We start from the raw sequence: 15,067 nt of genomic DNA, 5'->3' as shown, positions 1-15,067 counted from the left end.
TAAGCCGCTTCTCCTTCAGGGTCGCGGACATGAAATACATTTAATTTAAATGTATTTTTAAGTAATTTGCAGCTGATCTACAGTTTTGAGTTATTTGAATACAAAATACCAATTTAACAACAACAATCTGTTTTATGTTCTGTTAAAACATCAAAACTCAGGGGCTCCCAAGTAGCACATTCATCTAAGCATTAACCCTGACATCAGGGGATCATGAGTTCAAACACTGCTGATGCCACAGCCATCCATAAGTGGGAGAGGATGAAATGCCTGGTTGGACAGTGTGATGGAAAAAGTCCCAGAGAGTTGAGAAACTGAGTAAAAATGTATTGTTTACTTGTTTACCTAACTGGGGTGCAGAATTAAAACCTGAGAAGAATTTTTGACTAGAGTTTGAGTCGGGTGAACTATAGTGTCCTCAAATTAAGTTAATTCAAAAAGCTGTGTAATATGATGTCATACAATGTGACTTTTCTTTTTTTATGCCATATATGTGTGCTATGAAGTTGCTCCTGGGTTCATTTGCATTAAACCTTTAAAGTTTAAGTTGGATAGCCAGCTAAAGCGTTTGCAGAGTCTAAGTAATTAGTGCCTCTTTTAGTAAATCTGCCTCAGAGAGTCTTATCACGGCTTGATATAATCTTCTGTTGTGCGTTTTCTTTAAGCAAGCATGAGTGTTAAGTACAGTACGCATTAAAAGTTTGCATTAACCTCTTTAAAGGCGTCTCTCAGCTCCTTCACTCCGATCATATCAGCTGTCTCTGCTAACAGTTTGGGTCCCATCAGCTCCACAAAGTCTTCAAAGTCCACATGACCCCCCACTGAACAGACCAAAAAAACAAGATTAAAACTTCAAACTTGTTTCAAATAACAATCAAATGCACACAACTTTCTCACAGTTAATAAGGCTAACAAGTAATGGGAGCTTATACTCCACCACTTAATTACTTCCACTATTTGTTAGCTAAATTAGCCTCATAGCTATGCTAACTGGTGGGCTGTATAAACATTCCTTATTTTTGTAGATTTTTATAGATGCATACACTTCCTTGTTAACTACATTAATTGTAATGAGTTGGTCTTGCACATAACTGCCATAAGCTTACTTGTTTACTAAATAATTGGAAAATACTTTTTATTTTATTTTTTAATTATTATTTAATGATTTATTTATTTCTTTTAAAATCTTTAATTAAAATAATTTTGGTCATGTTTTGTGCCCATTCCCCTTTATGTTACTTTTTACATTTTAATTTGATTTATTTTTGTATTTTCTAATTTGTAAAGCACTTTGAGTGACTGCAATGTATGAAAGGTGGTCTATAAATAAATTGCCTTGCCTTACAGCCTTGTATATAACAGTTAGAATAATCAATTTTATCAGCTGCATTTGCACCAGAGCTAACTGGTGGCCTACAAGCTTCCATTATTTGTTAGCTACTTTAGCCTTATAGCTAACTGGTGGGCTAATTAATTGAGAACCATTTGTCACTGTATTTGCACACTGTGAAATTAGGCCTCTGCATTTAACCCATTCGTGCAATGAAACACCCACATACACGCACACTAGTAAACACACATAGGGGGCAGTGAGCACACTTGCCTGGAGCAGTGGGCAGCCCTATCCACAGCGCCTGGGGAGCAACTGGGGGTTAGGTGCCTCGCTCAAGGGCACTCCAGTCATAGACTGTCAGCCGAGGGGATCGAACCGGCAGGGCTGGTTCCCTAACCTCCAGCCCATGACTGCCCCTTTCTACAAGCTTTCATTATTTGTTAGCTGCATTAGCCTCATAACCAAGTGTTGGGTTATAACTGGTCATTTATAAGCTTCTATTATTTGCTATCTACATAGCTAGCTAACTGGCTACAAGCTTCCCTTGTTTGTTAGCTGCATTAGCCTCATAGCTAACTGGTGGCCTACAAGCTTCCACTATTTGTTAGCAACATTAGATTCATAGCTAACTGGACTACATTTGGAATAAAGTGGTGAACTGGATAAATTGCACCAAACCATCACATACGGTTCATGTTGATCTGCTGGCTGAGCTCGATCAGCTCCATCTCTGTGGGCATGTAGCCCATCGTCCTCATGCAGTTTCCCAGGTCCTTACAGCCAATGAAGCCATCTTTATCCTTATCAAACTCTTTAAATGCCTCCCGAAGCTCTGTGGACACCAAACACATTAATGCCATTTACAGTAAACCCAAAAATGATCAGCTTTCTGACTGTTTGATGCTAAAAGTGACAAATTAACACTCAATACAGCATGAATGACCAAAACACTCATCACTGAGTCCTTCTTCACAAAACAGTCTTCACAGAACTTGGACCAAATGAAAACCAGAGCAATGAGTTCATACACAGTGACTCAGTGCATTCAAACATCAGTATCATTAATCAGATTCTGAAAGCATTATCACTGTGGCTGGACCTCTGAATCAGTTCCAGTAGTGGGATCATATTTACACTAACGTTTACCATCGATTTTTGCACTGTATAATAATCATTTAGACCACCAGTGGCCTATTATTGTGGTTACTGGCTCTAAATCTGATGTAGTGATGCAATGTACTGATATCTGTTTTCTCCTTATACACTGCAAAACATGCTGTCTTGCAGAGTGAAATCATCCTAAATCTAATATATACATTCACCTCTATAAGCTCCCTCACGGACAGTTATTACATGAAATGGTTATGAATTCACTGCTTGATGCCTGAGACAGTGTTTTACAATAGTTTTGAGAACTTCAATTCCATTCCTGGTGGAGGGATACCTAAAATGCAGGGTGCTGTGCGGAAAAATAGTCCCCAAAGAAAATGTATTATTTCAGGTTTTCCACTATTTTCCCATCATCAACATTCCATATAAAGCTCAGAAGACATGTGTAGGTTCACTGGTGGTTTTGGATAGTAAATAAAATGTCTATATTTGTGTTGTAGTCATGGTGATCCCTGGTTCCTATCACCACCACTGTAAAGACATCAATGTCTCTACAATGAGCATGCCACACCTCATTTAACCTCATTGGTCTAAATGCTCTTTTACAACAAGTATAATGTTTTGGGGTTTTTTTGTAGTGTAGTCTTTGAAAAGCAGAATTAAGAATCATCTTAGTGAGAGAAATCTTACCATCCAACTCCTCTGGCCTCAGCTCTCTGTCCTGAAAATAAAATAAAAACGTAACATACAAGATTACAGCACAGTCACTATTCAGCCCAGTTACTTCCCCTTAGTTTAAATCAATACAGAATACAGAAGGCAGACAGTTCAAATGTGCATCACAAGCAGCATATGTACAAGTAATATCTGACTGATTTAACTCCTTAAATGGGCTCGGCCAGTTTGCACTGAAGTCCCTGAAGTTACTGAATAATAAGCTTTAGTATGTAATAATTTACAAGGCTGAGATTTCTTGATGATGTTGTTGGCTTTTGATATCATAGTGGTTCAGGTTTGAGGTTTATCTTTACAAATGTGTTCAGGGACACCACAGAAGGCTTCTGAACTCTATAATATTTAAATTTAATGTTCAATGTAATGATTAACTTCTTCTTTTTAAAATCTTTTGTTTTAGTCATGGTTTATTTTCCATTCTCTCTTACCTTATGTTGCTTTTGGTATTTTAAATTTGGATTATCTTAATATTTTCTCATCTGTGAAGCACTTTGAATGACTGCATTGTATGAAAGGTTCTGTATAAATAAACCTGCCTTTCCATGTCTTGCCTAAAGGGTCATTTGTTGTGGTTGTTTTTTCTTTTGGTTATTGTTTTTTCTGGTTTTTGTTCTCCAGTGTCCTGACCTTAGCACATCAGCATCATCTATGTGTTCCAGTGAAGGTTTGGGTTAAAGGAGCATTACATCTGTTTTTCATCTTAAACTGTATCTGCTGTATGTGTAGCGTACGGTCGTAGACAATCATTTCAGCAGATTTCCCTAAATTCAGAAAAGAACAGAAAAGCTAACGACTCTCAAATCACTAAAACAGAATAATCTGTTCTATGAATAAATGTTTGAAATATGTGACTTTATAACATGAGCCTTATTGAACTTTCCAACACTGTAATACGAATTTGTGAAAAATCTTATCTTGACCTGTGAGAAAAAATTTCCAGTATCCATGGTGATCAGGGCGGGGCCAGTGCAAAATCCGCCCATGAATATGCTGGTAACAAATTACCACAAATTCTTCTGGAAAGCTTATACAGTCTTGCATCTTAATTTGGGAACACAACCCATGAAAGTTTCCAACAGAAGCACGTTTGCATAAACGCTAACTGAACTCAGCATCTGCCCATAACCATAGGCCATAGCTTCTATTATAGGCCAGTTTAGAGTGAAATAAGCTCTCTGTTTATGTCATGGAAACATCTTAAAGTGGTTGACTGTGGTAACTGTCTGCATTCTACAGAAGCAGCGGACACAGATTAGGATGGACGCAGAAGGATGGAGTGTTCGTCTAACTTTTGATCACATGACCCCTGACCTCTGTAAACCGCCACTCCATCAAAGCTGCAGATGAGTGCGGTTAGCCTGCAGCTCGAGCAGCAGATTGGAACAGCACATGGCACATCAACCCCGAGCAACACAACACTGCACGCACCAAAAAAAGACAACAGTGGACCGCTGGAAGGTCAAGACGTCAATCAGAGCAAAACCTCCAACAGTAACAGAGTCTGCGCTCTTATTTAACAGCAATCTGCTTTCATACCTCTGTATTTTATACATTCTGCAGGAAAATTCACTTCAATATTCACACACTGCACTGATCAGTGTGCATCATGTGCTATTTAGAGCTACTGGTAGACAGATAGTAATAATAATGATAATAATAATAATAATAATCTTTATTTAAATTACGTGTCTCAAACATGACAATTTGTTCCAAGTGTTAAAATCACAAGTGGGAATATAAATAAATATGCATATAAAATTACACCAAATGTGAAAAAATGAAACGTTCAAAAACAGGAAAACAATACTAGACAAAAAAGAAAAGCAAAATAAAACATTTTGAATATAAATCAAAGCAAACTATAAAATCAAACATTTTTAAATGCATAATCAAAAGACACCTGGTCACAGTCTGTCTGATTCTCAATGCATATGAATAGACATATCTGTATCTGTCTGTTTGTGTGCGTCCACACTTACGTACAGCCTGCCGGCTCTCAGCGAAGCCCTTGCGGAGGAAGATGCAGGCGGGTCCCAGGACGTTGTGCATGTAGGTGGAGTTGTGCGCCAGCGCTACGAGGGCATCACCTGACGCTACGCCTTCATCGCACGACTGCACCGCTTTGTAGCTCTGCTTACGGTCCTGACCGGGGCAGCATGAGCCAGGGGACAGCATTAAGGCTACAAATCTAATTCCCTAATTTCCACCCCGACTCCAAATGTAACTGATCATCAAGACGTATTTGGTGTCTTAAGTGTTCTGCTTTAGCTTTAGCCCTGGAACGATGAGGCTAATGTAGCTAACAAGTAACGGAAGCATATGTGCCATCAATTAGCATGGTGCTAACTGCATATCTAATCGCAATCTCGCCTCAAACCGAGGCAGTTCACTTTTAAAAATGGACAAAAGTGTGTTTGTCTATAAAAAAGGAAGATTCAGGCTTCAAGATGGTGCTGGAGCTATGAGGCTAATGTAGATAAGAGGTAATCAATCATCCTTAATTTACACTCAGAGTGCATTGAGGGTGAGGGTGACCCTCATTTACAATGTAGGGAGCCAATAAAGAAATAAGGGATTAAAAATTGTACGCAAAAAGCACAACAATAATAATAATAATAATAAATCCTTAAAATCATTAAAACTGCAATAATAAAATAGCTCAATAAATAACAGATCAATTAGGGCTAAAATAAATAAAACAGTTCATGAAATAAATAATAGAAAATGCAAAAAATAACTTTGCAAATGGTCATAGTAATGGAAATCTATACTCTACCAATTAGCATGGTGCTAACTGTATATCTAAATCATTACACATTTGCTTCTGTTAGCACACTGCTAACTGTGTCACACTGCTAGAAACAGTAGTCTAGCAAAACAGCACTTGTTAGCTTGTTAGCCTCGAAGCTTCATTACTAAAAACCGGAGAAGCAGATTTCAGACACCAAAGGTAAGAGTAAGAGGTGAAAATGAGTGAATCTTGAGTTCATAACTGAATTATATTTTTAAAGACTGCTGGACGAACAGAAGGACAGAGGGTGTGAAGGGGGGGTAGTTGGAGGGTGTCACTCAGGTCCTGTTACTAAAGTCTGTTGTGAAGTAGGACAGCCTGATCCAAACCCAGCTACAGTCACAGTCAGAGTCCGTACTGATGTTTTACACATCGTCGCTGTCCAAAGATAAAAAGTGTGTCCATTTTTGATGATTTTTTCATTTTTCTACATCATTTAAACACGGCAGCTGTCCTTGACATTGTATAAAAAATTTCAATGGACCAATAGGAATGCTTCAAAGTCACATGGAATAAAATCTCTTCACATGAACTTTAACAGTTACCAGTTTTGCCCTCTCCTGTAAACTTACCATTTTAGAGATGCGTGTTTTTTTTGGACAGCAATGAGATAAATTCTGAGCTCTCCACACTGATCACCATTCAGCTCCACCATGACACCTGTGGGGATCAGCCTGGCAGCTGCCATTCAGACCCTACTACAGGCTGAATTATTCATGTGATTCTGTCACTTCTGCTCCACATGAACTGGCCCACACATGCGTCCACTGGTGCAATGCATATTGTGCCTTGAGATGACCGCAATGAGCCTGAATTCAATGCTCAGTTTATTTAAACAAGACCTGTAATGCTCATTTTCAATGCACATAACCAGATTTTTGGTCTACTAGAACAGATTTACAGCTTCAATGTTCCAAAAACACATTATTTCCCTCATACTGTTCATCTCTATTCACCCTCTGTCTGAAACGCTCTGTTAGAGCTCCTGTGTCTTTGAACCCCACCTCCCGATCAGCCAGGCCCTCTCTAAATGGTCAGCTCGCCCACACTGTTTTGATCAGTTGATCTCCAGAGCGGTTCCACCCCTGTCCTGCAGTCTGCAGACAGACCCTTCTCTCCTGTGCAGCTGTAAACTCAGCTGTGGCTGTTTCACCAGCAGCATCGGTTCTGCCGTATCAGTTTGATCCAGAGTGGATCCTGAAAGTCCATTCAGCGACTTTTCCACACACAACAACACTGACTACACTGTTCCTCCTCCAGTAGCTGCTGTGCGCTGTGTGAGGGTGCGCCGAGTTCACCAATAGGTTGGCAGTACGGACTGTGTTTCCAGGCTGGAAACTGGCTGGAATTCCAACAAGGCGTTTCAGGCAGCTGAGAAAAGTAGTTTTTGTGCTAAAGAGTTTCTTCCTCTCGAGGGAACTTTGAGCTTTGGGACTTTGCAGAATGTTTATATGCAGAAAAAGCTACAACCCACTAAATGCTCAGCACATCAATCTCTTTTGGAAAAGCTTTAAAAAAGTAGTACTTTAGTATGAAAGACATTTTAGCATGCTCTAACTTGGGCGCAAAAATGCTTCACACAGATGCTTCAAGGTACAGCAGGGAGTGCTATAACAACATCCATGCCTTGCCAAGCAGTCTTGGACCATGAGCTTGCTTTCTCAACTTCTCAACTCCTCTACTGTCCATGTTTAGCTGTTGATGCTGTTGGAATAACAGCAGATCCTCTCTGATTTGTCCCCTAGTGCTCCTTTCAGTACTCAGCGTTTTAACCATCACCATAATGTAAGAGCGCACAGTACGTTTCTACAGGAGGGCTGAGCGCAGTCATTTGCATTTGCGTACTTAAGTGTGTTTCTGGCCTTGTAGTGTTTGAGCTTGTGATTGTTAGCCTGAGGACTGATTCGGCTAAGAAAACCGGCAGAGGTGGTCTAATTACAGTCTCCCACTGATTGTATCAATAAACACCAATAAGTAACATTGCAGCACAACATATATATGCATGTGGAGACAAAAGACTCTAAATTCTCCTGACTAACAATAAAAACACTTAGCATAACTAAACAATGGCAAAGACCAGATTTACAGGCACACTATAGATGATGACATCTTTGCAGGTGAAACCCTTTTCAAGCTGGTCCGGCTAGTCACTGTAAGGTTCTTGTAAGAATGTTATGAGATTGTTGCTTTTTCAAGATGATTTTTATTTCTTTTAACTAACTATATTTTGTGAAATGATGTTATTCCATTTGCTGATCATTTCAGAAAACATCAATGAGAATGTGCCAATGGAATTTTCTTTTCATTTAACTGGACTAAATAATTCTAAATAGGTCAAATGTCTAGAAATATTTTTTTGCGATGTAGAACACTGACATATATTTATGACTTAATGCTATTTTGTACATTAGAATTGAAGCCTGACATTGAAACAGCATCAAAAAAGGTCAATCAAGTTTATCTGCACTCATCAGATGGACTTTATTTGGTACAACATGACAAGAATAAAGCCAGCCAGGCATGACATTATAATGACCAATTAGTCTATAAGCCCAGGGCATGACTGCTGTGATAACCACACACAGGACACAGAGTCAGAACCTCTGGTTATTGAAGGAAAAGACAAACTAAGTCCAAAAAACATCCAAACTCTCTCTGAACACTGCTGTATTTTTTACTAAATTTCCTTTGGGATCAATAAAGTATCTATCTATCTATCTATCTATCTATCTATCTATCTATCTATCTATCTATCTATCTATCTATCTATCTATCTATCTATCTATCTATCTCGCTCTCTCTCTCTTTCTCTCTCTATCTATCTATCTATTAAAAAAAAAAAAAAAAAAAAAAAAAATATATATATATATATATATATATATATATTATCTATATTAATGAACTAAAACAGATGATTAGTAAAGGCAATGGTTCTATATGGAACCATGAACACTTTGCATGATTAAAGGGTTCTTTGCATGGTGAAATGGTTCTTCAGATTGATAGGAATGTGATTTATATGGTTTCTATATAGAACTAATTTGAAAAGGATTCTATATAGCCTCAAAAAGAGTTCTTCTATTGTATAGAAGCTTGACATTGGAACAGTAGTAGAACCCATTTTTGGTGCTATATAGAATCATTCTTCATAAATCTGAAGAACAATTTCACCATGCAAAGAGCCTTTGTAATAATACAAATGGTTCTTTGCATGTTTATGGTTCCATATAGAACTATTTTCTTTACTCATAAACATAAACATAAACTTTTTAATTAGCCCTGTGTACGGTTCATTAATACAGATTATATATTTTTTTAAACAGCAGTTTTAGAGACAGTTTTGGTGATTTTAGACTATTTTTTTCCTTCATTAACCAGAACCCTTGAAGAACTATGCTGGTCAAGAGTGTATGATGGACCACATTCAGTGAACCTAAAAAAACCTCTCAACAACATTTATCACTTTTTTATCACCAATTCCAATCAGACTAACTCTAAACACAACATTCAGCTGTGAAAAGCCTTTCTGGGACATGTTCAGTCTCAAAATGTTGTGCTATGGTTTCCTGATTGAACTACATGTTTCGTGGAAACGGTGTGAAACACACACAGGTTTTGTCCCTTTTGATGGGTTACCCAATCAGCAGTGATGTGTATATAAACCCTGCTGTATTAAAAATGCATCATAACAATGGATTCTAATAAAGTCTCTACAACTGCAACTCAGGATACTTACATATTGAAGATGTTAGAACCTGTTTTTTTTAACCCAATTTCCCCAAAACTAAGTCTCCACCATTTTTTTCTTCATAATACCTGGTTAGATACAGGTGAGCTGCTCTCCCATTGGTTAGGACTTCAGGAGCTGGACTGAAGGCCTTTGGGGGCGGTCGTGGGCTGGAGTTTAGGGAACTGGCCCTGTAACCGGAAGGTTGCTGGTTCGATCCCCAGTGCTGACAGTCCATGACTGAGGTATCCTTGAGCAAGACACCTAACCCCCAATTGCTCACCAGGTGCCAAGGATAGGGCTGCTCACTGCTCCCTAGTGTGTGTGTATTCACTAGTGTGTATGTAGTGTTTCACTTCACGGATGGGTTAAATGTGGAGGTGGAATTTCCCTGTTTGTGGGATTAAAATAGTATCACTTATACGTTAGATTAACTACCAACATAATTTGGAGTAGAAACCTCACTCTAGTCCTTCTGTAAGTTCCGCATACATCACTGAATGTGAATATGAGTCTTAGTCTAAGCATGTTCCGGTTGGTTGTTAGGAATGTTAAACAGTGGTGGTAGCTCTGTCAGAACTCTTTACTAAAGATTCACTGTAAAACTGATACATACAAGCTCAGATATATGATAACGTCTGATACATGCGTCAAAGGTCTATGCTTAATTTAGAATGGTCAAAAAATGTTTGCATGAACTGCTTTTATCTTAGCGCTAATACACAGCTAGAATCCCATAGGGGTGCTTGCAGAAATCAGCATTATTGTGGAAGGTTTTGGCTCTCAGTCTCTCTCAGACTGAGTTTTGAATTTATAAGAATAGTCTTGGTTCAGTGATCTAAAATACTTTGTGGTGAACTATTCCTTCACATCACTCACTGTAAGTGTGTAGAGATGCTGCTACTTTATCAGCATCGTCACTGCTGCTCACAACAGCTTCATGGAGAGAAAGCAATCAGTCTCCAACCAGAGAGCGGGATTGAGGACACGCAGAATGATCTGCAGCGCGGTGAAGAATCCAGCACTCTGATCTGATGAGTGTGCACACTAAGGTTCAATACCTCTGACATTTCCACACCCTGACCATCAGCACAGACAGCAGGCACAGGCGAAGTGTGTGTGTGTGCAGTATGTGTGGTGTGCATGTATTGTGTGTGCAGTACACATGCAGTAGGTGTACAGTGTTTTTTGCATAGTATGTGTGTGGTGTGTTTGCAGTGTTTGTGTAGTATGAGTGCGGTGTGTGGGCATGTTTAGTGCTGCTCATCATTTGGAATGCATTTGTGTGTGAAAGCAGCATCTGTCCTCTACTTAAGCATGACCGACACACACACACACACACACACACACACACACACACACTGCCAAAAGTAACAAGACAAAGCATCTTATATACAACCCCATTTCCAAAAAAGTTGGGATGCTGGGCAAAATGTAAATGAAAGCAAAATGCAATGATGTGCAAATCATATAAACCCTATATTTAATTGAAACGAGTACAAAGACAATAAATACATTTTTAAAACTGAGAAATTTTATTGTTTTTTGAAAAATAAATGCCCATTTTAAATTTGATGCCAACAATACATCAAAAAGATTGGGATGGGGGCAACAAATGGCTGGTAAAGATGTGTAATGCTAAATAAACAACCTGGTTGTTGATTGGTAACAGGACAGTAACATGATATGGCTAAGAAAAAGCACCCCAGAGTTTCTGAGTCCTTCAGAAGTAAAGTTGAGGAGGGGTTCACCACTCTGTGAAAGATGGCATGATCAAATAACTTTTGCTTTTCATCATCTACACTACATGATAACGTTAAAAGATTCAGAGAATCTGGAGTTCTGGAGAACTCTCTGTATATAAAAGACAAAAAACAGTATTTGCTGGCCATAATCTTTGGGTCCTCTGGCAGCACTGCATTAAAAACAGATGTGATTCTGAAGTGGAAATCACTGCATGGGCTCAGCAACACTTCTGAAAACCACTGTCTGTGAAAACCAAAGCTGCTAATTAAAACTCTAAAACTCAAAGGAAAAAAAATATATAAACAAGATCCACCTTCTCTGGAGGTGCTCATTTAAAATGGACCGAGGGGAAGTGGGAAAGTGGTCTGTGGTCTGACTTTTTGGAAATCATGGACACTGTGCGTTGGAGACCACTCAGCTTTTATCAGTGCACAGTTCAAATGCCTGTATTCATGATTATATAAGGGGGTGATTAGTGCACATGGCATGGATGACATGCACATCTGTTAAGGCACCAGTAATGAATGATATTTACATGGTTTGGCGACATGTGCTGCCATCTAGACAACGTCCTTTTCAGGGTAGGCCTTGATTATTTCAGCAAAACAGTGTCATATTCTGCATGTATTACAGCAGCATTGCTCTATATTAAAAGAGTCTGATTGCTATACTGATCTGCTTGCAATCCAGACCTGTCACCACTGAAAACATTGGGTACACTAGGAAATGAAAAATACAACAAAGGAGACCCAAAACTTTTGAGCAACTTTATCAAACTAGAATGGGAAAACATTTCACTTTCAAAACTACAGCAGTGACTCCTAGGTTCCCAAATACTTGCAGAGTTTTGTTAAAAGCAGAGGTGATGAAACATAGTGGTAAACATGCCCCTGTCACAACCTTTTTACAATTTGTTGCTGGCATCAATGGTCATATATTCAAAAAACAACACCATTTCTCAGTTTTAACGTCTGATATGTTTTCTTTGTAGCATTTTCCTTTAAAAATATGGTTTACATGATTTGCATATCATTGCATTTTGTTTTTATTTACATTCTGCACAACGTTTTTGGAAATGGAAAGTATATATAGCATCTTATATATGCTCATGACATGTCTAATTAAGAAATTCTGGGAATATACAATAACATTTGATAAAGTATGTATGGAAGCCAATTGCCACCAGGTAGAGAAGAAAAAAATCTGATATGTTTTTCTCCTTCTCCTGCAGGAGTATGTCAAAATTTTGATTTAGTATCTAGAAACAATGACATATTCTCAAAATACCAACATACTATATACTAAACTTTTTTGACTTAGTATCTCAAAATGACTTACATTATGAACATACTGAATTATGTCAAAATAATTACTTGTTTTCTCAAAATTTGGACTATACTGAAATAATTACTTATAATTTTGACTGACCATGCAGTAATAATTACTCATTTTCTCAAAGGTTTCTCATTCTTTGTTGAAAAACAATGACTTGTATGCTCAAAATAATGATTTTTTACTTTTTTATTTTTAACTATATTAAATATTTGACTTTCTATGTTGAAATAATTATTTACTGTCGCTAATGTTTGACTTATTAACTTGAAACAATGCCTTTTTTATTTGTTATGCTTTATTAATTCCACATTTAGAAATTCACCTCCATAGTTAATCTGTGCAATGAAACGCCCACATACACACTAGTGAACTCACACACACACTAGGGGGGAGTGAGCACACTTGTCCACAGAGCCTGGGGAGCAGTTGGGGGCTAGGCCTTGTTCAAGGGCACTTGAGTCATGTCCTGTCAGCTCAAGGGATCAAACCGGTCACAAGGCTGGTTCCCTAACCTCCAGCCCACAACTGCATCAAATGAATATAAATATAGGTCAATTTTGAGAAAATAATTTTTTTGAGATTAGAAGTTTAGATTATTTTTGACAGACTGCTGTCAGAAGCGCAGAAGCAGGAATATCAGAGCAATGTTTTGTCCTGTTCCTTAGCAGCAGGAATAGTCTTCTGTAATTATGTGCTCATTTTTTGGCAAAAGTAAAATGTTGGGTTTATTTTCATCTCAGCAGAGGAGATTATTTTAGTGTTTGATGTTTGATCTGTAAGTCCAGCAGGATGAAGCTGAGGTTCAGCAGGATGTCGAGTGCAGGAGCTTTACTGCCAAACACAGTGAAGAACCAAAGCTGCCCTAAAACTGAGACTGCAGCCATTCTCAGCTCTCAGAAATCTTATCAAAACTCAAATATGACTCAACTAATGTATTGTTTGGCCAATAAAATGGCTGAAATTAAGGTTCCAAAAATGGCTCCCTCTAAACCTGTTGTTAACAAACATGAAACAACCAAACATCACTCACTGCCTCCCTCTAAAGGCGTCATTACCAAACATCAAACAAACAAACGACGTTCACTGCCTCCCTCTAAAGGCGTCATTACCAAACATCAAACAAACAAATATCACTCACTGCCGCCCTCTAAAGGCGTTATTAACAAACATCAAACAAACATCACTCACTGCCGCCCTCTAAAGGCGTCATTACCAAACATCAAACAAACAAACATCACTTACTGCCACCCTCTAAAGGCGTCATTACCAAACATCAAACAAACAAACATCACTCACTGCCGCCCTCTAAAGGCGTCATTACCAAACATCAAACAAACAAATATCACTCACTGCCGCCCTCTAAAGGTGTCATTAACAAACATCAAACAAACAAACATCACTCACTGCCGCCCTCTAAAGGCGTCATTACCAAACATCAAACAAACAAATATCACTCACTGCCGCCCTCTAAAGACGTTATTAACAAACATCAAACAAACAAACATCACTCACTGCCGCCCTCTAAAGGCGTTATTAACAAACATCAAACAAACAAATATCACTCACTGCCGCCCTCTAAAGACGTTATTAACAAATATCAAACAAACAAACATCACTCACTGCCGCCCTCTAAAGGCGTTATTAACAAACATCAAACCAACAAACATCACTCACTGCCGCCCTCTAAAGACGTTATTAACAAACATCAAACAAACAAACATCACTCACTGCCGCCCTCTAAAGGCGTTATTAACAAACATCAAACAAACAAATATCACTCACTGCCGCCCTCTAAAGACGTTATTAACAAACATCAAACAAACAAATATCACTCACTGCCTCCCTCTAAAGGCGTTATTAACAAACATCAAACAAACAAACATCACTCACTGCCGCCCTCTAAAGACGTTATTAACAAACATCAAACAAACAAACATCACTCACTGCCGCCCTCTAAAGGTGTCATTAACAAACATCAAACAAACAAACATCACTCACTGCCGCACTTTAAAGGCGTTATTAACAAACATCAAACAAACAAACATCACTCACTGCCGCCCTCTAAAGGCGTTACTAACAAACATCAAACAAACAAACATCACTCACTGCCACCCTCTAAAGGCATTACTAACAAACATCAAACAAACAAACGACGTTCACTGCCACCCTCTAAAGGTGTTATTAACAAACATCAAACAAACAAACATCACTCACTGCCGCCCTCTAAAGGCGTTACTAACAAACATCAAACAAACAAACGAAGTTCACTGCCACCCTCTAAAGGCTTTAC

General features: G+C 38.4%; 1 protein-coding gene across 3 annotated transcripts in view; it reads right to left on the bottom strand.

Moving 5' to 3' along the window:
* The window catches only part of cabp1b (calcium binding protein 1b), a 55,175-nt gene that overhangs the window by 5,157 nt on the left and 34,951 nt on the right, over positions 1–15,067 (bottom strand). For 2 of the 3 annotated variants that reach the window (XM_037546988.1, XM_017718893.2), the window contains 4 exons: positions 5,162–5,320; positions 3,134–3,164; positions 2,022–2,165; positions 712–821 (listed from right to left, as the gene is read on the bottom strand). In XM_037546988.1, coding sequence (XP_037402885.1) covers positions 712–821; positions 2,022–2,165; positions 3,134–3,164; positions 5,162–5,320 — 444 coding nt within the window. The remainder of the gene's footprint in view (positions 1–711; positions 822–2,021; positions 2,166–3,133; positions 3,165–5,161; positions 5,321–15,067) is intronic. The other variant, XM_017718892.2, reaches the window with a different exon arrangement.

This window comes from Pygocentrus nattereri, chromosome 18, assembly GCF_015220715.1.
Source record: "Pygocentrus nattereri isolate fPygNat1 chromosome 18, fPygNat1.pri, whole genome shotgun sequence".
In the NCBI taxonomy this organism is placed as follows: Eukaryota; Metazoa; Chordata; class Actinopteri; order Characiformes; family Serrasalmidae; genus Pygocentrus; species Pygocentrus nattereri.
The sequence above is the reverse complement of the archived record's forward strand: the minus strand, read 5'-3'. Positions and strand labels throughout refer to the sequence as shown.